We start from the raw sequence: 26,422 nt of genomic DNA on the forward strand, positions 1-26,422 counted from the left end.
CTAAATGTGTTTTTTGTTGTTGTTTATTTTCTTTAGATGATAAGTTTATTTATTTCTTTCCCTGTGTGGCTGTCTGCATCATCTTATTTATTCTGGTAACTGACCTTTCAAAGTTCAGCTATCCTTACGAGTGAAATACAATGACAATGAAGAACTATTTGTAAGAAATACACCAGTGTACCTTTATTCCATGCTATTTTTCCTTTGTGTAAAAGAATCTGATGCTGGGATCACATATCAGGAGTTTTTGACCACTAATGATAACATAAACTACCAATAACCAATTTTTATTGTACTTGTTGGAAAAGTACTTGAATGGGAAGAATGTAGAACTCTGTAGAAAATGAGATATGGAATATTGATTTTAATGAAGGGAATCTGTAGAAATTGTGCTTCTTGCAGAGGTGCTTTGACCTAGAAGTTACAATGTTCAGTTCAAATAGTACTTCTTGTTTTGAACCTGTACTTCTGATGAAAGCGGGATGCCAAGAATATGACCTATCACATAAAATTATTGTCCAAAAGTTAATCTGGAGAGAGATAATTTCTTTTATCACCAAACTGTAGCAATGTTGATGGTTCTAATAATGCCTTGTGCTTCTTCTCATCTTAAATTTTTGCTGTAAACTTCAGCAATTATAACAATATAGCTCAAGGAAATTATTAATATCTTCTCCCTGTGTAAATTGACAGGTGTCATAATACAGCATTGTAACTGCTTCATTGGTGAGGATGTACAGGTAGATTTTCAAGCAAACACATTTTAATCTGTCAATTCCACTTAGTTAAGGTGGATAATGGTCTTTTAATTTTATCTGAGCAGACTATAAATTGCTGAACCATTGGGAACATAGAGAGGTGTCAGGCTTGTAAATGTCAGAATGCATGTTATGCCCAGGAACTTTTCAAGTTAGGAAGAGGATACCTTTTTCTATTTATTTGTTTATTTTTTAATATAATTTTACAAGATGATGTTCTGATATGTGGAATTCTTTTTATGTAAAGCAGTTCAGACCACAAACCACATTCCCAAGGAAGTTTTTATCTTGTTGATGTTACAGCTGCAGCTTTCACTTGCTCCTTTCTTATGCTTACCCTTGGCCTATACTCCATCCCTGCCAGCATTCTCACAGTGATAATCAGCTAAATTTCACTTCTGGGGAGGACTGGTTTTACCTAATGCTAGCCATACCCAAGTTAGACTTCTTACAAGTCATCTGTGCTGCTTATCTTGTTAATATACAAAAAATTACTTTTCTAACAGGTGATTTATTGCACCTGAAAGTATATGCACAAGATCAGTGGGATGAACCATAGGCTGCAGTGACATATTGTTGTTTGTGTTCTTTCACTTTGAGTTGCAATAGTTCCACTTCTTCTTTGACCAGCGCAGTCTTGTGAGGGAGGTGACTTTTATGAAAATGTACTTTGCTTTGAAGACTGTTTTTCCACAGGTACAGATGTTGAAATGATTTTACATTTTGTTGCCAGCGGTGCTCTCAGCAGCTGCTGTTGTTTCTTTCTGTTTTCCATCTCATTGCAACAGTACGCAGGCATATGGTACAAGTTCAATTTCTGAAAATCTGCTGACATAATAAAATTGAACCCGGTGTGAATTTGGCCAAGTAGGTTTATGTGGAGGTAACTTCAGGACAACATTTGGTCCTGGAGACTTCAGTGCAAACTTCATTTACCTTAGGTCTTCTGGGAGGCTGAACTGAATGCATTTCAAGGGAACTGTAGCTGTATGACTCCATTATTTTCATAGCATTTTATTGTAGTATTCTGGATAAAGGATGTCACCACTAATAGGATGTATAAAATAAATTACAACTAAGCAAATAATTTAGCTGATAAATTTATCCTCGTTGCCTCAACAGTGCATCCATTACCACAGAATGTTTTTTTTGGATGTTCCTGCTATGTATGCTTAGATGACTTATTTTCTTGTAGATTCACTTCTGCCTTCACGGACTCCAAATGATTTTGCAGTGAACTTTACAGAATCAAATATTGCAAAATAGAGTCGGGTACAGATAATATAATGATGAGAGCACCAAATAATACTGTATCTTTTCAGACTTAATCATGTGTGTTCAAGCAGTTATGACTATGCAGCTGACAGGCATTAACATAAGTCATACTAAATGGATTTCAATTCAAACTTGAACTGTGATTGATTAAGTAAATGCACCTAACTGTTTTACTGTGTTCAGTAGGTCGGAAAGCATACATGGCACTTTTAGGTGGTTCATTATGCAAGTATTTGTGCTACTTTCATGGTTCTAAATCCAAGCTCTGCCAAATCTGGTTAAGGTTTTGATTCTGCACTGAAGTTTTCTAGGTTCACATACCTAGTTTTTAGAAGTAGTTTGATGTCTATAGATGCATATGAGTGGCTAGAGTAGTTTGTGAGGAAATCAACAGAAATTAGAACCTATGTAGTTGTCTGCTTCATGAGGAGGCAAAATCTGTTTCCTGGTGATAGCCAGGTGCTCAAATAAAGCACTTGAGAATGAAGTTCTGAAAGCTCAGTTCTCTGAATTTAGCATCCTAAAATGGAAATCCTATAAGATTATTAGATTCTTTGAGGGGGAAAACATCCCCTGAGGTCTGTGAAGGGTTTTTAGAGTTACAAGGATTTCCCTGTCCTCTAATTTCAGGTCAGTACTGTAACCTCCTGATTTCAGTGTGAGCAGGTCTTGAACCTTTAGTATTTACATTTTATGTAGTGAAGTAAAGCACAGTCTATCCCACCATGAGTCAGTTCAACTTCCTTTCCTTTGTGCATGGATAATCACAGACAGATTAGTGCTAACAAAAGCAGAAGTTGTCACAATTCAGAATTATCAATAGCTGAGACAGTAGCATAGGTAAATGTGCACTATGTCAAAAAAGCTTTCATTTGGGAGCTCATTGAGTATAGGGACTTTTTGTAGAGAGTATGTGGAAGAAAACTTAGAAAGAGAAACTTTCCTAATGAATACATTCGTGGTATGGGGTTCACATCCTCACTAAAAATCTTTAAGGGATTTGATCTCAATGAGGTTGTAAACCACAGCCCTTCACTCTGTGTTATGCATCCACTGTGTCGCAATCTCAAAGGGACCATGCACATAAATTTCGTCCCCGTGGCTCTTCTTTTGTGAGCTTTAGGGATTTCACAGCATGCTAAAACCCCAGAAATCTGCTGTCGCCTTCCAAGCCAGACAATGGGTCTGTGACCTCACCAGTAATGTCCTACTGCAGAAGCACTGGCTAAAACCCATCCCCATATTGGATTGGGAAGAGCTGAATCCTGTTGTTTTGTTTTTTATTCTTAATGTTTATATCCTTTTCACACAGCTTTCCTTATGATTGGTTTTTATTTGGCCCTCAAGCTTAACATTTGGAACTTCTATCGCATGGTTTTGTTGTTTTTTTCTTTTTTAGCTTCTCAGAGAATGTTGATTGTTGCAATAAGCATCTTTCTTTCTCGTTTCATTTCATTTTCTATTCTATATGAGTTCTTACCCAGTAGCTCATCAAAACAACTGAATCAATTAAAGCAACCAAGTAACTAACATCTGCTATGTGTTTGCTTCCTCTCTAAGACTCTCTAGGGCAAGAAGTGTGTGCTTTGGAATAGTTAGCAGTTTATTATGTTATATATGAATACTTGGTGTTTACAGAAGACCAGATCAAAGAGGTCGATGACATTCTTGAAGTTGAGAGCTGCAAAGTTTGTGGTAGCTCTGTGTTCTTAGGAGGATCATGATGCAGGCTTCTGAACTCCAGGAAGGCACTGTTTCAAGTGGAGCACAGTTTTATCCTTGGGTAAAAGTCTGCTGAGTAAGTGAAGGACTCCCTTGAGTAGAGAGCATGTTGTGCTGGGAGAGAAGTTGCTGTTTGTGGTCTTTGCCCCAGCATAGCTTGGGGCAAAAACTTACTTTCTTCTTGTTATAGTTACCACTCACACCCGATAATCTTAAATCTTGCCTGTTTTTTATTGCCTTAGCTTACATTCTATTGCTCTCCTCTTAATGAATTGCTGAAAGTGGAGTTTTACTCACTGAAATTAATCAATGAATAGACTTGGCTTGGTGTTGAATCTACTTTGACCTCCAGTTCCTCCAGACACTGAGAAATTTTGGGAGGAATTTATACTGATGTAAAATCATAGCTTAGCTCTTGATCCTGATTGAAGCTAATTATCAGCTGAGTCCTTCTGCCCTTCATCTCTGAGTGGAAATCTGTGCTTTTATTTTATGTCTTAGTCATTTGTAAATGCTGAGCCTTGGGAAACACTTGAAGCAACTGTGTTTTACAGTCATTCTGTTAGCTAGTAAATACCTGTCTTCAAACAACATTTTAAGTTGTAAAATCACTTTTATGTACCTAGTTTATCATTCCATAAAAACTGACTGCTCTCCGTCTTGCTTAATTGGGAAGCAGTGTGTCTCATACATTGTTTTTTTCAAGATCTTTATCTTGACTGCATGATAATCTGTGCATGCAGTAAAATTAATGATGTTTCCAGCTGATCTGGATTGAAGAAAAGTTTGAAAGGACTTGCCGAGTGATAAAAAAAAAAAGTATTAAAAAGTGCTGTTTTCCATTTTTCAAAATAACTTTCTCTTTCACTCTTAGAATACTCTGGATACAAACATGATTTTTTCAGAATTAATTGCCAGAGTAGCTATTTAGCTGCAAGATCTTATGTGCCTCAGTTTTGAAGTCTTACGGGCGTCAGTAGTTGTGACACTCAAGAGAAATATATTGAGGTTTGCAGTAGCTTTGGTTTGACTGACACCTGTGAACAAAGATTAGGAAATGCATACTTGTAGCATTAGATCCCATGCTCTCACTTACATAAGGAACTGTGGAAAAACAGTGTAATGAAAGTACTGGAAGGAATACTGAACAGATCTCTAAAAACAAATCCTTGCATATGGGGAGGCTAAAGGTGAAGGAAATGAGAAGGTCATGGCGCAGAATATCCTTTGGAATCTTCCTCTAAACCCAGACTTGAATCTGTCTTAAATCATTTTTTGATCCACTGCCATTTTAAGATCCTGATGATCTGTTTTCTCTGTTACTCCTCTGCTGGAAGACACTGGACAAGAAAAGTATCTTGCATCATGGAAATTGCAGGGATCATAGAATCACCAAGGTTGGAAAAGACCTCCAAGATCATCCAGTCCAACCCTCCACCTATCACTGTATTAGTATTATTTCCCACTAAACGATGTCCCTCAATACAACATCGAAACATTTCTTGAACAGCTCCAGGGATGGTGACTCCACCACCTCCCTGAGCAGCCCATTCCAGCTCCTGATCACTCTCTTGGAGAAGAGAAGTGGATTTCCTGCTCTTCTTCATCCACCACTGGAGAGTGGCTCCATCTCCATAATGCATTCAGTTTGAAGTCAGTTTTTTTTTTTTCTTTTTCTTTTTTTTTTCTTTCTTTTTAATGTAAGAAAGAAGTCAGTTCTGCATTAAATGGAAATGCCTCTGAAACTGCAAAGGAAGTTACTTTGGTGACTGATGGGGCTGTGGCTGGCAGTATTGTAGATGCAGTCTTATCTCTGTTCAGGGTAGTAACAGTTGATTCATACCAAGAGGACAGTTCATCTCAGTCAAGTTGTAGCCACAAGACCCCATGGATTTAATCTTTTGTGTAGAGCTACAGCAATAAAACACAATATCTTTACAGATTGATGGAGCGGGTCTAGATGTGTCAGAGGAGCTCACCTATTAAGACAAGTACTTGGGGCAGAATGAATGTTAAATTCTTTTAGTTGACAATTAATAAAGGTTGCAGATTTTTCTTCTTCTTTCTTCTTTTTTTTCTTTTCTATCTTTTTTTTTTCTTCCCCACCCCCCCCTCCCCCTACCTCTTGATTCTTACTTGTTCCGGTGGTGTAAATTAGGACTTATCCTTGAGATCTGGTGTCGGAACCATCCACTTTGGCACTTACTAAAGACCAGAAGTGATTTCTGTTTGAAGAAAGTGCCCAGGTTTCTTCTACATAAGGAAGAGCTGATGTTCCTGTCTGATGTTCATGTATAGCATGGTTGCAGACATGGCACACACACCGTGAATGAGGAAATAGATATAACCTTAATGACTTTCATAGATATAACATTAATGACATTCTTAACTGAGACAGGAGACCTTGAGGAGCAGCAGAAAATATTCAGGCTCAAATCAAAACAGATCTCAAATCTGAAAAATAATTGAGACCAGTGCTGGAGGCACTGGAAGATGGGCAAGTATAGGAATTGTTAGTTCATTGAGTAGCTTTTCCAAGTCATTATAGAGCACCAGAGCAATATTTTTCCATGATATGAATCCATCAGTTAACACTGAAAGATTACATGCCCTCTTGTCATCATTAAAATTAATTGTCTTCCCTATCAAATTGAAATAAATTAGCTTAGTACACATTAATTAATGTGTGTCAGATGTCAAAAATTTTTTATCATCTCCTGATGATCAGAAGTTACATACAATCTCACGACAAGTGTGGGAACTGCTAGTTTTTGCCTGAAGACTGTGGTTTCTTAAAAGGAAAGCAAGAACTAAACTCCTCTGGAGAATTTAACTTCTTTTCTAGTAATTGTAACTGCCTTTTTAAATGCTATTTGCAGATATTCATGTATGTGCTGAGGTAAATTTTTTGTAGAAGTTCTATCTCTGGAAGTTTATATCTCCATAAATGACATTTCATCACCAGCTTTCCAGCATTACCACAGTGGCTGTATCCATATTGTGGCAGAATAGGAAGAACTTCTAGAGCTGACTAAGGTTGTAAGTGAGTTGAGACACTCCAGGTGAGTAAGAATACAGAGAAAAAAATATGGTGAGGAGCTGCAGACACCCAGATATGGGCAAGACAGAACTCTAAAGTCAGGGTTTGGGAAGCTTCAAATGCAAATTTGATATGTTTTCATGAATACAGAATGCTTTTCTGTGGGTGACTCCGGAAAGAAATGAATTGGTATTACAACAGAAGTAATTGCAGTTCACGCTCACATGAATAATGCTGAAAGTAGTGGATTATAAATTGCCGGTTCATTTAAATCAATACAGCTCTACTGACACCATAATTGAGATGCCTGCTCTTAAGCTTTGCCCTAAGTGTTTTGATAGATTGTCAAGTTTTCTTTCTTTCAACCAAAGATTTCCAGCTGCATTGCAATGAATCTAAGAAGTATTAATGTCAATGTGATAGTAATACAGAGACTGATTTATTGATAAATTAGGCATTCTTCTGCCTCACTTGAAATACTTGAGGAGTGCTAAACTTTAATCCATTGCTTTCAAATTTTGTAAAGCTGAGTTAAATCATCAAACCAAACCCACTTCTGTGAAATGCTTAATAATCATACTCATCATTTTTGTTTTGTTTTGTTTCATAGTAGTTGGAGATGGAAAAAAAGAGTGTGTCACAAGAACAAAACAGAACAAAATGACCTAATAATATTTTATGTTCTTTTTAGGTTCAATGTAATCTTATTGGGCACCAGCAGTGGAACTGTTCAAAATGGTTTATGGTGAATTTTTCCGCAGACCTGGCAAAGATGCAGAACTTATCAATTTGAATGTGGGCGGCTTTAAGCAATCAGTGGATCAAAGCACTTTGCTCCGATTTCCTCATACCAGGCTTGGGAAACTTCTCAGATGCCATTCAGAAGAAGCTATTCTAGAACTATGCGATGATTACAGCGTTGCAGACAAGGAATACTACTTTGACAGAAATCCATCATTGTTCCGATATGTTCTGAACTTTTACTACACTGGCAAACTTCACGTCATGGAGGAGCTTTGTGTCTTTTCCTTCTGCCAGGAAATAGAGTACTGGGGGATAAATGAGCTGTTTATTGATTCCTGTTGCAGCAACCGGTACCAGGAGAGGAAAGAAGAAGGTCCTGAGAAAGACTGGGATCAGAAAAGCAATGACAGAAGCATTGACTCCTCTAATGAAGAATCGTCCATATTTGATAAAGAGCTGGAAAAGTTTGATAATCTATGCTTCGGTGAAATAAGAAAGAAGATCTGGGTCAGAATGGAAAATCCTGCATACTGCTTGTCTGCCAAGTTAATTGCCGTGTCCTCCTTGAGTGTTGTGCTGGCATCAATTGTGGCCATGTGCATTCACAGCATGCCCGAATTTCAAAGGCTGGATGCCAATGACAGAGAGATTGAAGACCCTGTGCTGGAAGCTGTGGAGATTGCGTGCATCATCTGGTTCACTGCTGAGCTAGTGATCAGGCTCATCAGTGCTCCAAGTCAAAAGAAGTTCTGGAAGAAACCATTGAATATCATTGATTTTGTCTCTATTATCCCATTTTATGCTACCTTGGCTGTGGACACAAAGGAAGAAGAAAGTGAAGATATTGAAAACATGGGGAAAGTGGTGCAGATCCTGCGGTTAATGAGGATATTTCGCATCCTGAAACTGGCCAGGCACTCTGTAGGACTGCGGTCTTTAGGCGCTACTTTGAGACACAGCTACCAGGAAGTTGGACTTCTCCTTTTGTTTTTGTCTGTTGGGATTTCTATTTTTTCAGTTCTTGTCTACTCGGTGGAGAAGGATGATGACTCATCAGAACTGCACAGCATCCCCGTTTGCTGGTGGTGGGCAACTATCAGCATGACCACTGTTGGTTATGGGGACACTTACCCAGTCACACTTGCTGGAAAGCTGCTCGGCACCTTATGCATTATCTGTGGGATACTAGTGGTAGCCCTTCCAATCACCATTATTTTCAATAAGTTCTCTAAGTACTATCAAAAGCAAAAAGATATTGACCCAGACCAATGCAACAATGATCGCAAAGAGAAATGTAATGATCTACCTTATTTTAACATTAGAGATATTTATGCAAAAAAGATGCACTCATTCATTTCAAGCCTTTCCTCGGTAGGAATTGTAGTCAGTGACCAAGATTCAACAGATGCCTCCAGCATCCAAGATATGGAGGATGTTTATCACACAACTACTTTAGATAATGGTGCAGGAAAATGAGTAGAATCACTTTCTGTTTCCCTTATTTTTCTTTTCTGATTCCTGGTAAACGTGGACTTAAAGACTTCAGTGAATTTATTAAGTGCAGTTAATTCTCAGGGTACTTAACTCTTAGCCATATTTGGACATTCTTTGCTCTGAGGATGCCATACAAGCTTTGTCGATTATAAGAGGCTTTAAAATACGCCTCATGTGATAGTTTGGTTTTTACACAACTAACGATATGCATTTTCTTTGAGGAAAAAAGTCAGGAAAACAGTTTTAAATGTGAGATCGCTGTTTGTTTCCTGCAGCAATATGATAGCTTACACAGAATCTTGCTGCTGTTCAGGTAGATGTGTATTGTAAACATATAAAAACTATGGCACATCAGCAGAGTTTGTACTGAAAATATATCAGAAGAAAGAAGAAATTGTCTACGTGTAAAGCTGTGCTCACTAAAATACTTACGCAATCCTGGAGTTGGGAACCAACTTGGGACAGCAAATGTATTGGTACATAGTGCTTTTACTCCATGGCAGCATAATATTTGTGAATTTCTTTCCAAAAGCACAATGCATTTTTAGTTTGTTAAAATAAATTAATCCCATTGTGCCTATATTTTTTCCCCGTGTCCCTCCTCTAGCATGGACAAACTCTGGCAGGTCCTGAAGGTTCTAAACCATGTGCGCCAGGATGAAACTTGAGGCCTAAGTCTGGCCAGGAGCTTATTGTACCTTTTAATCACTATATCTGCCATTGAGATCCAGAGCAGTTCTAGTGCCTGGAGAGGATGCTGCTGTGATTTAGGACCATCCCAGTGGCTTCCTCAGAGGCTTTGTTTTGTTGGTACTGAAGTGAACTGCCACGGTGGTCTTTAGAAGTTACTGCTGCATGTTGTCAGCTCTGCTCCTTTGCTGGCTTGGTGGGTAAAAATCATACACAAGCAGCATCTTTGCTGCACTGGTTCCCAGTCCAGGACTGCAATGGCAAGCATTGTAGACATGTGGAAATGCTCTCCTCTACCATATATTGTCCCTCAGAGAGGTAGGGCATGCACTGCATGTGGACACCCATATGTTAACCTATTGCGGCTCATTTTTCTGAAGCTCATCTGTTGGGGATGGCAGCTGTCCTGTCTTGTTCTATGGGCTGGAGCAGTGCTCAGTGCCTGGCAGAGTTCTGCAGCACTGTGCGTTCCTCTCCTCTCCAGGGATTTCTTATACAGCCAGCTAATCCTGCTGTGGTTCAGACTGCACTTTCCAGGGCTATCTGAAGGGAAAGCTGCACTGGAAAACCCTCTACCAAGGAATGCATAAGAAACTTGGGGACCTCTGAAGTCAATAATACTTCTGAACTCTCATTTATGTTTTGTTTTTTTTTTGGCAGTTTCTAGTAACCAAGTAGATGCTGGACAGTGAAGAATCCAAGCTACTGTGATGCTGATGTTTTGCTTAAAGACAAACTTCACTGTTTTTTGTTATTATTATTTTTTTTTTATATATCATTTAATCTCTAGTGGGCTGAATCTTGGTAGCCCTTAGTCAGTTTCTATGCAGGCAGATCAAACTCAGTAGGGGCTGATTTCAAGACTGAGAAAACCCAGACGGGAACCCATTTTTAGTCTCTGCAGAGTAGTTCAGAGGGCTGTTTTTTTTCATGCATCATGCATCATGATTTCTGTTGTAAAGTACGCTGAGTAAGCAGTTGAGTTGCACTGATACTTGCTGAGGCACAGAGCTCCCACCTCTTTGCAGGTCAGTGAAACAAAAGAGAACGGGATGGACCAACCTATACCTTGGAAAGAGGATGGCTGTGCACCAGCGTGGTAATGTGAGACTTGGGAACACTTTGAGTTCTGGAGAAACTTCAGAAGTTGTCTAACTACTTGCTGAATGTCATAAGGGTATGTGATGCTTCACAGGTAATCAAAACTAATTCTTCCCATTGTAAATGCAGGAAAACCAAACGGGAAAGTTAGCCTACACGTGTTTTGTTCTTAGTGAACAGTTAGCATTACAAAGATGCAATGATATAAAATAATAAATATGTATGTGCATATGAATGTAATAGGAACCAGCAGAATAACAGCATAAAAATTGCTCTGTCCAAAGAAACTCTCTTGGTATGCTCCGTATATAGATGATATTGTTGTTGAAATTTCAAAGCAATGAAATATATTGTAATGCAACAAAAACTGCAAGAAATTTATATTAAACAGTTGAAAAAAACTAGTATTGAAAAATCTCTTTTTGTATATTAAGCATTACACAGAAATGGTAATGAATAGTAATTTGTCATAAATTGAACTACCCTTGATTGGTCACATATGGATGTGACACTAAGTTTCTTTGACTTCTTCCACATGGATTGATCTTGCAACACAGTGAGGCATGTCTTTTAGACTGTGTGATAAAAGGGAACCCCTGTGCCATGCAAAGTGCTGTTTTGATATCTGGGATGACACCTGAGCTCTGTTCAAATCAGCTGTGTCTTTCAAAGAAGGCTTTGTTGTAATCTTTTTCCTTTGCTGGAATATTTCCAGCACTTTGCTTTTACATAAATGGAAGCAGGGTATGAGCCGAAAGGTGCTGCTCTCAAAGCAGAATGTCAAGTCCTGTAATGTGCACTGGCACAAGAAAGTGACACAAATCTTGAGTGCCATAAAAAGCAGATGAGAGTAAATACAGAACTAATACATTCTCTTACTGTGTATAAGTTTTACTAGAAGAATTTTCTGTCAAAAATTGAATGTAAGAGGGGACTCGTTTCCTATTAATGTCCTTTTCCCTGGTCTAGAGTTGTGTATTATCAGGAAATAGTACTAATGTAAGGCAGATTATCTTTAATACTTTTCTTATTCCTGTACTATATGCTTTTCTCTTGAAAAATGCTGCTTAAATTCTCTCCACCCAGCTGCTGTTTCAGATAAAAAAGCACAGAAGAGGTTGTGTTCAGATGTGTGTCCCATTTTGCATGGGAGGGAATTGCTGGTCTTTATTCAAAACAGCTTCCTGGCACATCATTAGTTTCTTTGTCTTGATGGCAAACACTGCCCTTTTGCTATTCAGTTTTTCCACAACAGCATCCATCCTTGTGTAGCTCTTTCCCAGTGCAGTGTAGGAAAGGGTATAGCTCAGCTTGCCCCAGCTTGTGCTGGAAGCAGCTCTGCCCTGCCACTGCTTTCTGGTGTGTTTTACAAAAGCTGAAAGGCAAATGTGGAGGTGTAAGAAGGGAAAGCTTTCTGAGTTCAGAAGGACATCTCTCATTCATCTGGCTGGCAGCAGGTAAAGCTTAGCTGAGCAAAGAGTCTTGCTGTATATATCAGCACCCTTTTGGGCTGTGGCATAAATCAGTGGCAGAGTGTAAACACCAGCTAAATAAATGATAGCACACCCATGCTAAGCAAAGAAAGAAAATATCTGCTACTTGTTAGGTATAAATTAGGGTCAGGCACAATAATGCAAAATATTAGCTATTTAAAAGTCAAAGAATGCTGAAAGTGTCAGGCAGGTCTGTGTGGTAAATGCAACATGCGGTCTCATCTGGGCTGGGATTTTGTGTATTAATGCATTTATTAATTTCCACACATCCTTAATGAGTGGAGCAAGTGACAGAAAGACACTAAGCTGCAGAGAGCTTCTCTAATGTTTTTTTGATTAGCAGACAGTGTTTATGAAGCTGCTAATACCTCTTCATCCACAAAAGGACAGCTCTCAAACAAAATCAAAAAAGCCCTGTGCTAGAAGTGCAATTTGTGTTTGATAGCAGTAGCTCAGCTGCAGTCAGTAAATACTGCTGTCTGGTGCTCTATAGCTGCAGTGCTGCTGCTTGTATTGCTGAGATGTTTATGTTCTGTCAATCGGGAGACAGCAGATGCCATTAAACCATCTCAGCACTTTCCCTCTGCAGCATAATTGCAGTATCTCTTCTGAGCATAGCAAAAATTCACGACTTGCTGAGACTTCTTTTTTAACTTCTGTAAAGCTGTAGTTAATTTTTCATGATGGGCTTATGGTCCAAATATGATCTAGCAGAAGGAGAAGTCACTGCGTACCTCTATATAGAATATCCCAAGTTGGAAAGAATCCGTAAGGATCATTGAGTCCAACTCCTGGCTCCACACACTGCCATCCAAAAATCAGACCCTATGTCTGAGAGTATTATCCAATTGCTCCTTAAACTCTGGTATCTCGGCCCTGGGCAGCCTGTTCCACTGCTCATGACAAGGTCAGGCAATCAGTGGATATTGCACCTGCACATTCATCCTTACTTTTTTTGGTTTTGGGGTGCTAGTTTATTTTAGGTTTCTGAATGTTACACACAGAGATACTTACAAAACACATACAAATGTGTTTTTCAGAATCCTCCTTTGCATGCTAGAAGCACATGCAGGAACACCTGGCTCTTTGAGTGACTGGAAGTGCTTGATATAAGTTACAAGATTTTGCTGTTTACTTCCAGTCTGGATGTTACCCTCCCACTCAGCTGAGAAAGGACGAACAGCAGTAATTCTTAGTTAAGGAGTAAGAAGCAAAGCCCCTTTGGCTGTTCAGTATAATTAGATTAAATATAAAATGTGACTGCTTCCTACGTGTCATTTCTTTTTAATGAATACATTGGAGAGGGCAGTTTTTGCTTGGGATATTGGCAGAAATGCAGATCAAGGACTCCTTTATCTAGGTACACATAAATTTTCCCAAACCTTATATACCAGTCAGACAGAGAGACTTTGCAGCACCCATGACTGGTCCAAACTGCATCTCAGAGCTGAGGGCTGGTTGTGCAGGAGTTCTCATCTCTGGCTCTGGCTTCAGTGTTGTGCCAAGAATGAGCAGTCTTAACTGATTCTGTGTTCTGCTGATTAAAAGCAATACCACATGGTGACTTAATAAAGTAATCTGCTTTCACTGTTTCTTCAAGACTTTTCACAGAAGGGCCAAAGAAGGTGTTGCATTACAATGGTCTCTTCTCTAGTTGTTCTCTACTATTTAATAGCATATATGCTGTCTGTTTTCTAGTTTCCTAGTTATTTTATGACACGTATTTCTGTTTCCACTGCACAGCTTGTTAAAACTAGCACACAACTGTGCTGGAGATTGTTATGGCCTGATTTAGTGTCATTGTTCTAGGAGCTCTTTTGAGTCAGCACAGACAAGGGCACCCTGGGCTGCATTTGTTTCCTCCAACTTCATCTATTGTGTGGCTGGTCCTTTGGGCTCCCTCTGCCAACGGACAAAAACAGACCTCCTCCGAAGACAGCACATCTGGTGTGTTCAAAGTTCCTGTCTGAAGATGGGAGAAATGTCTCTGTTGGATACGCAGCAAAAAAGCAAAGCAATGGCCTCAAGTTGTGCCTGGGGAAGCTTGGGGGTAGGAAAAATTAGGAAAAAGTTCTTCTCAGAAGGAGAAATGCAGCACTGGCACAGACTGCCCAGGGAGGTGGTAAAGTCAGCATCCCTGGAGGCACTGAAGGACCTTGGAGATGTGCACTGGGGGGGGATGTGGTTGTTGGGTATGGTGGGGATGGGTTGCGGTTGGACTAGATAACCTTACTGATCTTTTCCAACCTTGATAATTCTATGACTCTATGATTTTATAAGGATATATGGTTTTGTTAAGTTGGATGCCTGGCCTTTAGGTACCTAAGGGTAGATATGATGCATTCTAGAGCACTGTCCAGTGTCCACTATCTACCAGTGCTAGATCACCACTGGTGCTGCTGTCCTCCTCTGAGCACTGTTGCGTGTGGAGGAAGGACTGTGTTTCTGATAAAGATCTCTGAACCTGGGTGACATAGAGATGGACATAGGACTTTATCCTAAAGTCTGAAAGTTGCTCAGTGTTAGCAGCTAGATAAGCATTAATCCAGAGCAGCATTTCTGAAACCAGCTTCCTTTACAAGAATTTTACCCCCAACTCCTTGCTAGCTATCTGTCAGTCCAGAATAACCTGCAAGTTGAATTTCAGCCTCCTGTAGTAATTAAAAAATACACATAATAAAATACCAGAGGGAACAAACTTGTGTTGGCAGAGGCAGGCACAATATGCTGACAGTACTTTTGCAACCCAAATTTGCATTATTTCTTGGCTTCCTATAAGCTACATAAAATATTCTGACTGCGCCATGTGTTATAAAGTCTATCCCTGAGCACTAATATAAATATAATAATGGAGCCAAGTCCCAGTATTACAGCTGTGAAGCCAGAAAAAAAAATTCTGAGCTTGGAGAAACTGCTGAAATATTGCTTGGCTGCAACTGCAGTTTTAAGATCTTAGTCACCTCAGTGGTGAGGAAAACAAGGGGCTGTACACTCCTTTGTGTATTCGGTTCTGAGCTCTTGGTGATGCTGAGGGAGCTGTATGACATTGGGGACCAGTCCTGGGGTTGTTAAGTTTGTGGCCAGCTGTCCCTGGGAAGGGGTGGTTATTAGTCAGAGAATTAGGAGGTCTGCATGAAACAAATAGCATTTTGGAAGGTAGAATATTATCACTGAATTCAGTGTCCCCACCCTCTGTACCCCTAAGAAGCAACCTGGGAGAGAAAGCAGAAATGAGGGAGAAGCTCAGTGCACTAGTATTCAGTTGCAGCCATTTGGAGGCTGCTATTTGTTGTGTAATTCAAGTGCTTTTATGGAGTCAAAGGTAGAGTTTTTTACACAGACTTGAAGCTGTTCTATTAGCTGCAAGAATATATTTTGTGTTGCAGGCACAGTAATTCTCTAGAACAGCTTCTGGGTGTGATGCTGACTGGAATTTGCATTGTTCTGAAGTGTTAACATGTGGGTTGATGGTTGGATCAGTCTATCTTATTGGTCTTTCCAACCTTAATGATTTTACAATTCTATGATTCTGCATGCTATAAATCATCCTTGCACATTCTACCTCATTTCATAGAAACCTAGAAACTGTGACCATGAGGGGGTTCTGGCAGTTTCTCTAGTCCAGCATTACTTTCCACAGCACAAATAATGTGCATTTTAGAGAAAGGGATTATTTCTGATAGTGAATGGTGTTAGAACAAGGGGGAATGGTTTCAAGCTAAAAGATTGGAGATTTAGACTGACTGTAAGGAAGAAGTTTTTATGATAAGGATAGTGAGACACTGGCACAGGTTGCCCAGAGATGGGGTGGATGCTCCATCCCTGGAGACATTCAAGGTCAGGCTGGATGGGGCTCTGAGCACTGATGGAGCTGTAGGTGTCTCTGTGCAGTGCATGAGCATTGGACTAGATGGCCTTTAAGGGTCCCTTCCAACACAAATGATTCTATGATTCTGCGGCTTCAGGCTGCTTCTTATCAATTTGAAGACCAACTAAGGTCATTTAGCAGGCATACAGATATGTCTGGCATTTAATTCCAGGTGGCATAACACCAAATATAAAAATAACTATCCATCTCTTTGTTGTTTGTTTGCTTGTTTGCTGTTGCTTTGAAAATGAGGTTGCGATATTGCGTATTTAGATTGTGGTGAGTAAATAGCTCACTGTGCAAAGAGCCAGCTTAGTGCTTGGAAGTGTGTGCAGGAATTCTGTGTGAAGCAGGAGGGTGCTGATGTTTGGGATCACGGCTTCATGAGCCTCCTGGGTGGAAGGAAAAACATTTTTTTTGTTGTTGTTTGGTTTGTTTTTCTTCCTCTAAATAGATCAGGAGGATATGGAGAAACAGTCTCGCTGTGCTGTGGTAACAGAGTGTTGAATGAGATGATGGCCGCACTGAACTTAAGGCTGTTAAAAGCTAACACTGCTTTTTTAAGTAAGCACCCCCCTCCCCTGGGACAATTGGTTTTTATTCACCGTTCCAACTTTTTTGATCACTGTTCCAAATTTTATTTCAGACACAAAAACAACATACCAAAAGCACAGCAATTTTTTTCTCTGCTGGATATTTTAAACACTACATTATCTGTAGTGATAGTTCTGGAAAGGGAAATGGTTGGTGGGCAGGGTGTGGGGGGAGGCTGACTTTTTAGAAGTTAGAAATTCTGTTCTTTTGCCTTTGTCATTACACACTTTTTCATTCTTATTTCTCTTCCATAGTGACTGAAGAATCAAAATAAAAAATAGAAAATTAATATATATATTTTTGGGAGGTTCTTTTTAGACAGTTGATCCTGAAGAAGAAAATACAGTGCATGTTATATATTGTAGTCAGCACTAAACAGTGCTGCCAGTAGGAGCAGACAGGTGATCCTTCACCTGTACTCAGCTCTGCTGAGGCTGTGCCACATGTAATGTGTTCAGTTTGGGCTCCTCACTGCAAGAAAGACATAGAGGCCCTGGAGTGTGTTAAGAGAAGGGCAGAAAAGCTGTGAGGGGCCTGGAGCACAGGCCTGATGGGATTGTTCAGTCTCAAGAAGAGGAGGCTTAGGGGAGACCTCATGGCTCTCTACAACTACCTGAAAGGAGGTTGCGGAGAGATGGGGGTCTCCCTCTTCTCATGTGTAACAGTGATAGGAGTAGAGCGAATGGGCCTCAAGTTGTGCCAGAAGAGGTTTAGGTTAGATATTAGGAAAAGCTTCTTCTCAGAAAGAGTGGTGATGCACTGGAATAGGCTGCCCAGGGATGTGGTACGGTCACCATTGCTGGAGGTCTTACTGTGGACATGTGGCAGTAAGGAGCATGGTTGTGATGAGCTGACAACTGGACTAGATGATCTTGGTGGTCTTTTCCAACCTTGACAATTATATGATTCTATGGTGTATTATTACGTGTTTTGAGGATGAGTTGCGTTGTCATGAGAATAATTTCTAGCCAACATATAGATACGTATGTAAGTACGGTATACTTAGTATATTTGAAGTCACCAAACTTAAGTTCTTGCAGTATTTGATTAACATAAGGTTAATCGAAAGGCTGAGTCCAGTTCTGTTCTAGCAGCTTTTGGTGAAGTCATACTTCCTGCTTTTAGACTGCCTTTGTAAATGGGAGACTAGTGATTTGAGTCTTCTGTATACCTAGATGTATACATACTGATTGGACAGCTGTCAGAGCATTATTATGTGGGCTTTTAGAAATCTGGCACTGAAGGTAACCTCTGTTCATCTACTGTGATGGCATTTGCTGAGGAACTGCTGCATTACAGTGGTGTGTGGCGCATGCAAAACGATCCCATTACACAACACAGTGTAAAGGCCCTTTCCAAGGGTGCTTTGAGCTGGAAGTCAGTTTTTGTGAGCTTGTTTTCATGGTATTGTCACCTGCTGAAAACCTCTGCGTGCATTACTTATTGTTTTAAGTCATCCCAATATGTCTTGCGATATCCAGAAAGGGTTCTGAAAACGTGAAGTTTCTTTGAAAACAAACACTGATATGAGAAAGAGGAGTTTCCTGAAAGACTTTTTTTTTTTCCCTAGCTTTTTTGCCCTGGAACAGAAGTAGGATAAAATAATGTTGGTGAAATGTAAGTGTTAGGAGAGTCTGTTTAGGACCACTGTGACTGTATGAAAATAAGTGATGGAGGAATCTAGAAGTTAGGATAGAGAATCTGTTTGCAGTACAAATGAGCCATGCAGCTTTTATATGCACTGTACTTGGGGTGATGGTTGGAATGAAGATGATGTCTCTGCATCAGTGGTTTTCTGTTCTATAGCTGCACCACATCAGCTATAGCATTTTGTGCCATATCCACAATATCCTTCTTAATCTGATGCCAATTTTTACAATGTCTTTGTGTTCACATTCTTGAAATCAAGAGAGAGGCAATGAGAGCAGCCAGTGTGAAGTAAAGGATAAACAGAAAAAAGGGGATTGATGGCAACAGCTGTGCTACAGTGATGCTTTGCTGGGAAATATTGATATGTCTTGAAACTTATTTTCTCCACTCCTCATACAGAAAAACATGTCCCATGAAGGAGGACTGTGCCACAGCATGACGTTTGCTAACTGCAGTCTCCCTTATGCTATTTGTTTAAAAGCACTGTGAACGTAACCTGGAAGTATGGATAGTCTATCTCACTCCTTGGTCTTTTTCACTCTGTACTTAGTATCACAGAATCATAGAATGGCCTGGGTTGAAAAAGACCACAATGATCATCCACTTTTAACTCCCCTGCTAAGTGCAGGGTCACCAACACCCAGACCAGGCTGCCCAGAGCCACATCCAGCCTGGCCTTGAATGCCTCCAGGGATGGGGCTTCCACAACCTTCTTGGGCAACCTGTTCCAGTGCTTCAGCTCCCTCTGTGTGAAAAGCTTCCTTCTGATATCTAACCTAAGCCTCCTGTGTCTGAGTTTAAAACCATACCCCTTAGTAACCAGTAGCCCAAGAGGGTTTTGGTAATACAGTAGCCCCCCCACCCCCACCCCCAGTGGCGTTGAGATATACAGTCTTTGCAATGTTCACAGTTATTCAACAAACTAAAAGGCAGTGAGGTCAGGAATAAATGCTTTATGTTCTGTTATCCCATATATATTTTCAGTATTTGGTTCCTTTAAAATGCAGGTGACTTCATTATCACAAAAGTAGTTCAGCAGACAAGGTCACTGCAATAAACCTTGCATGGGATGATGATTTTTTTTTTACTTTTGGATGGAGGAGAAAAAGAGAAGTGCATGGCATTGTGAGAAAAAAAACACAGTAATATGTGAATAATAACTCTTGTGGCAAAATATTTCCAGTTATTGGAGTGTGATCTTTGTTGGACTAAGTAATCAAAAATAAACTATATATAATGAGTGTTAAAAAAAAAAAAAAAAAAAAAAAACAGAAGAAGAAGAAGAAGAAAGGAAAGAAAAATTGCTAATTTTTCCTCTCTCTGACTCTTTTCACTGGGATTGAGATACCTCTCTTGGTAGCTAGATGATGAATGACTTGTTAATTAAGTTATCAGAAAAGTAGCTGAAAAAGGAATTTGGGATCTGAGAGAGCATGGCATGGAGGAAGCCAATCCTGTAAAGTTTTGACACCTTAATTAAGAGAGATCTTTGTCAGTATATGGCAACTCAAGCTCTGGCAGAGTGTGCATGCAGAGAAGCTTTTTGTTACCATAATTACTACAGTGTTGGAGAGATCAGAAGCCAATCCTGCTTCCTTTGGGAAGCCCAGATTGCAGATATTTCCATAGAAGTAGGCATAGATTGGGAGGCACAGACTGGGGCTGGATCAGGCACGTTGCTTTCATGGTGGTGAGCAGCGGCTTTGGACTGCAAAGGATTGGGATTTTCCCTTGTTGATGTTTCATGTGATCCTATGCCAACCATTCTGTCATCCAGCACTTCTGGTTTCCATCCTTTCTTCTACCTCTCTTTTCTGATATTTAAAATGTGTAGCGCAGTAGTTTCCTCATCCTATGCAATCCTTTCCTAGGAGGAGTGTGATGATCAAAAATGTGGTGGTGGTGTTGCAGAAGACCTCGTGTTACTGTGAAAATGATGACTTCAGCTGTGGAGAAGTGGAAAAAAGTTGAGGTCTTGTTGGAAAACGTGATTTTTGTTTGGGCCAAGCTCTTCAAAACGATCTGTCTTTAATGAAATGTCTTTAATGAAAAAAATCATCCCCTGTGCTGTCCTGTCATAGTTATATAAAAAGTAGTATATTTTAGTAAAGAGAACAATAGATTTTTGTTTGGTTGCTGAACCAAATTGTATAAAAGATCCATAATTTAAGACTCCTTGAACTCTTTTTTTTTCAGTTGACTCCATTTTTCTTTTGATCATGAGGAGTTAATTCTTTTTGCATTTAATTAAATTTAGGCTGGTTTAAAATTTTACAAAAGGTTTCACAATGAAAGGAGGTGTTTTATTTTGTTTTATTCATTTATTTTTTTTAGAATATGTTGAAATGCAAGATTTCAGCATCTCTGGAAACAAGATGCTCTTAGAAAATTTCACAATGAAATGTACACTGTTCCAAAATCCCTCCTGCCTTTCTTGTTTTGTTTTTGTTTGGGTTGTTTGCTTTGTGGAAAATTCCCACCAGCCAAAGGCTGGATTCAGAAATAAAGTTGGTCTCCCTGTCACAGCCTTTTTCAATGAATTCTCTATTCACAAAAAGAAAAAAAAGTCTTCATCCAGTTTTAGTTGTATTCTTTGGAAAATGCTTTTGTTCCTTAGAGAATTCAGATGATAGAGCAAAAAATCCATGTTGCTTCTGTGGTTGCTGTAGCTCATCCATTGCCTTCCACTGTTGTTCATGATGCTCGGTTGGGGGTTAGTAAGGAGAAATGAATGGTCTGGTTTGGTTGAGATGGAAGGTAAAATGCTGATACAATAAAACCATATTTTAAGAAAGGAAATGATACACTTTTAAAAAACAAATTTATAAGTGAGAGCTTCATTATTAAGCATACCTAAAAAACAAAAAAACAAACCAAAACATGAAAAGCTGATAGACTCCATCTGTTCACCTGATCCTTTAATGGTAAACTAACTGAAATCTGATCGGAGAGAAAATTATTTAAGTAGTAGTTACAAATAGGTATGTGTGTTCCTCTGGAATAATTGGTGAATTCATTTCAAAAAGGGCTTTTTCCAGTAAGTAAACCAGCATCTACCAGAAAGTGCTTAGTGGCTGGTAAGAAGAAGTAGAGCACTGAAGTGGATAGATGGACTCCAGAGAGAAATTGTTCTAATATTATTATTTAATGTTCATGCTTTTCAGTCTATAGAAAAGAAAACTTGGACAGATATAACATTCTTAATATATGTGACATTGTGAAAGCCTTTTTTTTCCCCCTGCACTATTTAGGGAGTTAGGGAGCTGAGCTCAATCCAGCCATAGCAAAGATGAAGGGTTGGTGATAAAAGGGGCTTAAGGATTTCTCCCTGCTCCCTTGTGGCACCTTGCCCAGCCCCAGATCCAGCTGGTCATTATCTCAGTCACACTGACATAAATCTGTGTCAAGATAAAGCAGATTCCAAAAATGAGCCAAATTTAAACCAAAAAAAATAAAATAATTCTCTGCTGAGTCACGAAAATCTGAGTAGTTGGAAGGGTGATGTGAGCCTGAGAAGTTGGAAAGCCCCTGGATCATTGTCTTCTTGGCGGAGACCCAACTCTTTTCAGTGACTCCATTGTTGTGGCAATAAGCCAACACTTAGTATAATTTGTCAGTTTGCTGGGAATGGGCAAATTTACTCTACTGATGCCCTTAATCAGTGGCTTCAATATTAATTTACTGGGCTAGAGGACTGCATTACAAAGGCCTGAGTACTGAGGTGCAAAGAGAAGAGAATAGGAGATGTGACCCAACTTTAGAATTGGAGATGTGACCCAACTTTGTACATTCGAATTGCAGTTGTAACAGTGGCTTTGGCTTAAGTGGAGATATCCTCTGTGGTGTCAACTAATACTTCCCAGGAAGGACATTCTCGAGTGAAACTGGGAATACATGTCAAAAGATACTGAAATGTCTTTCTAGGCAGTAAATTGATTCTTGAGTGCATTTGCTACTCTAAATTTTTTGCATATTTGGCTATTTTTTTCTTGGTAGGACTCATTTGACAATGAGAGCACTATACAGATCTGATTTATCTTCCCAGAACATTTCTAAGGAAGTGCTAATATTTCCATTTCATGTCTGATTTTAAAAGTTAAAGCATGAAGCAGAAGTATTTAGCCTTCTGCGTGATCAGTTTGATTTATTATAAATACCTTTGCACATAGCAGTGAAAAAGTTTTTCTTGTGTGTTAAGTATAAATATTATGGTGTAGTTATTCATATTTTGATGATATAAGTAGAAGTGAACTGAACTATAGAAAAGAAATCCTGATCCTTACCTACATAAAAACATGTCATCTGTAGGAAGTAACATGTTTTAGTGACTCAAAATTAATAGTTTTCCCTAAAAACTTTCTTCCAAAGGAAGTTTCAAAATCTCAGCCTTCCATTGTGATTGGGAATGGTTTTTGGTTTTGTTTCAATTTCCATGGCAACAGGAAATTTTGTTTTCTGAGTCCTTGCACACAGAAATCTGATTTCCCTCGTCTCTTTGGAATACATCAGCTCGCATTTTTATCCCTGCTTGTACTTCACATCTCTATCCTTAACCCTTTGCAGTTCATTGAAACCCTATCTCCTTAAGCAAAACAGTTTTTTTTTTCTTTTTTTTCCCCATATTTTCTGAATGTTTTCAGATATAATTTGATTCAGTCTATCAATTTCAGAAATAGAAACACATTTGGAGTAGAAACTGAATTATTACTTATAGCATTGCTATATTTTGAATGAGTTCTAGGAATAAAATTTACTCCAGATCTGGCTTTAAGGTTGTGGAATAAAATCTTCGGACTATATCACTGTAAAGTCAGGACCTAGTTTTTTTATACTGTGCTTTGTTTCCATTAATGTATGATATTTGTGTTTGATGGAAGAATGACTTATGCGTAGTGTAATTGCTTCACAATCATTGAACTTCATTCCAAGTCTCCTGCAGTTTTGAACAAAATATTTCAATTGATTTCTGAAAAGACGTCAGAACTCTTAAGTTTCTGAAGCTTTGTTGCGCACAGAATGAATGATGAAATCTCTTTGTGTTTGTTGTGCCAATCTGAGCCCAGCCAGATTCCTTGCTTGGTTCCTCTCTGACTTGGATGCATGCATTCCCTTCACTGTAGGGGAGAATATTTTCCCCAGAGCACCCTCTATTGTTTGGCCCTTTGTTATAAACCAAAACAAGGCAGCACTCACAGCAACTGGCAGTGCAGATGTGCAGTCCTTCTTCTCGTTGATTAAAGGAGAGAGGAGCCAGCACTCCTGATATTTGAGTTATTGGCAGCACAATAAAGCCCTGAATGAGTTAGTGCAGGAGGTCAAACCTTGGAGCTCTGTTTTACCACCACAGTTGTTTGAGAACTTTACAGAGGAATAGGAAAAGATTACGTTCTGAGGATTGCAGCTTCTGTGAATGTTATCATCAGAGGGTGGCTGGTACACTCCACAAGTGGTTCCAGCTGCTTCCTAATTTTATAGGGAATGGTCTTATGATAGGAGATAACTTCAATGTCCTTCAAGCGTTAATAAGGCGTAGCATCCAGCACATTCAGTTCAGGCAGTTATTTGGAGTCTTTTTCGTTTATAGGTTTATTCTAAATTTTACACATCTTTGGTGCAGTTACTTCCCATTATGAACATAGAGACATTATATAGGCTTCGTCAATGCTGATATAATTTAGTTTTCCATTGATGTTCAGCTCTGAGTTTAATTATGACTCTGCAAACCTGTTTGCAAGTTCCAGTAAAACTGATCTGCCTTTATTTTTGCTGTCAATGTAATATAGCCAGCTTATATTCATTGTTAGCATCTATATTTATATATCTATATCTATATTTAATTTTTTTTTTTTTTTTTTTTTTTTTTTAACTGTTAGATCTCATTGCTTTACTTGCATGAATTATCTGAGAAAACTGCATAGGCTCTGCACTGTGGGAAGATTCTGTCCTCATATACTTATGTGTTCCAAGGAAACCTGCGATGTTGCTCTGCTGGTCTGAGAGTTGTTTTTACTTCAGATAATATTTTTGAGTCTGTATCTATTTACGACTTTAGCCTCTTGTGAATGGTTACTGCAGGTCATCTCTTGGCTGGTGCAGAAGTAATAGTTAATCATACAGGAAAGGGAGTATGAGTGAAACTTGATGATTTCTTCCTGTGGGAAAGCAAGCAATCATTTTTGTTCATTTTGAGCTCATAAATTAGTTCACTAGAAGCTGCATTTCAGCCTATGTCTTCATGAAAAGCCTTGTAAATATTTGAAATTACATTTCTGAATTCTGAGGCTGTAAAACAAGATTCTAGCACTTATTTCTAACTTAGCTCAAAAACTGTACTCTTTAATGAATATAAGAAAATCACTTCCAATATAAAATAAAACATCAGCAGTATCCCGTATTTAAAGTTCATCCTTAATTAATAATGTGGGCCTTGGAATAATTGAGAATAACATGTATCAGAGCATCTTTATTTCTTCTGGACCCTCCCATAAAAGCAGTGTTAGGAACAGGGGCAAATCAAAGGAGAAGATGCAGTGTAGTCACAGCCATCTCTGCTCAGTGAGTTTTGGCAATCCCTGAAGCACATCTTCCTCCACTCCTCCTGTTTCTGGTTCCCATGGGGTGGGAGATGTTTATATAAACTTGATTTGGATGAGTTTCATGTTCAAGGTTACTATTTATGCATCTTCTCTGTGCAGAGAAGTACATTAAAGGTAGCCCATGGGGCACTCTGGCCTGTCCATGGATGGGAGCAATGGCTTACCTTCATTCTGCCTGGAAAAAATACCTACTCAGTCTCTGTCTCCTTTTTTTTTACTGATTTTTTTCTCCAAAGTCCTCCCCCACTGGTTCTTTTTCCTACAACAGTATGGGATAGCAGGACTCTGTTCACTGATAGGAAATAGCTTTTGTCTTTTACTCTGTTTCTGTGTGACTGTTATTGGTTTTGACAAAATCAGGGATTTGTTTTACATGCTCAGCTAATGATTTCCATACATCTGTAGCACTAATAAATTACCTGGATCTTGGAAGTGCTTCTGGTCCCAGTTTCAAACTGAACTGGCTCATTTTATTGGAAGATCAATTGCATTACTGATATCAGCGAACCTCCCTTTATGCCTGAAGGACTTGGTTAATGGGCTTAGTGGTGATGATTGATGGTTGAACTAGATGATCCTAGTGGTCTTTTCCAACCTTAATGATTCTTTGATTCTATTCTGTGATTCTTTGTGAGGTCCTTTTGGCTGGGTAGATATTAGTAGAAAGAAGGTTTTAGTCAAGAGTTGGGTCAAGCAGCCATTGTCATTAGTTAACTCTTGTACTTGCAAGCTTAGCAGATGTTCCAAGAAACCATCAAACTAAGCTGTGCAGTAAACACAGATGAGAAAACACCTGCTTTGGACATCTCTCTGAACATGAAGGTAACACAAAGCCCAGAAGTGTTTGTATGTTAGACAACATAATTGTAGCCTTATTAGTTTTGATTCTCTTTTGCCTTGTGCAAAGCTCTAGCTGAGATCCACTGGAAGTGAGAGATGGGATGTAGAAAAGAAACCAGTTGCAGGCAGCTGCTAAGCAAATAAACCTTGTTCTGTGCCATTCCCAGCCTGAGTTTGGACAAGACAATGGCAGCTAAGGCACTGCTGACCTACCAGGTCTGTGCATCATGTCCTGGGCTTACCAGCATTAATCAGCCCTTCCAGTCATTTTGTTTCATTACAGCACAAAGAACTTACTTTAACTTTGACAAGTGTTATTGCTGGTAGAATGACCAAGAGTCTAAATTTATCATTAACTGATAAACTGGCTTAGGAATGATTTATTTGCATAAATATGAAATACAAGACTCATCACGGACTAATGGGTAATCCTTTCAACTCCTCTCAATCTGACATACTTCCAGCCTATGCAAAAGAGGTAGAACAGAAAAAGGATAAGTTAAGTAATCTGGTGACTTTGGTGATTATAAATAAATTAGACAATAATATGGTTTCTG

The 26,422-nt window shown here is 39.1% G+C and overlaps 1 protein-coding gene across 4 annotated transcripts in view; it reads left to right on the top strand.

The window, feature by feature from the left end:
* The window catches only part of KCNS3 (potassium voltage-gated channel modifier subfamily S member 3), a 71,023-nt gene that overhangs the window by 10,643 nt on the left and 33,958 nt on the right, over positions 1–26,422 (top strand). For 3 of the 4 annotated variants that reach the window (XM_015859602.3, XM_085542229.1, XM_015859603.3), the window contains exon 2: positions 7,487–11,275. The exons of the other annotated variant lie outside the window; for it this stretch is intronic. In XM_015859602.3, the coding sequence (XP_015715088.1) occupies positions 7,531–9,015 (1,485 nt within the window). In that variant the 5' untranslated portion in view covers positions 7,487–7,530 and the 3' untranslated portion in view covers positions 9,016–11,275. Of the gene's footprint in view, positions 1–7,486; positions 11,276–26,422 lie in introns of those variants that run through there. 4 annotated transcript variants of the gene reach the window in all.

This window comes from Coturnix japonica, chromosome 3, assembly GCF_054131305.1.
Source record: "Coturnix japonica strain WE chromosome 3, WE-NBRP24, whole genome shotgun sequence".
Classification (NCBI taxonomy): Eukaryota; Metazoa; Chordata; class Aves; order Galliformes; family Phasianidae; genus Coturnix; species Coturnix japonica.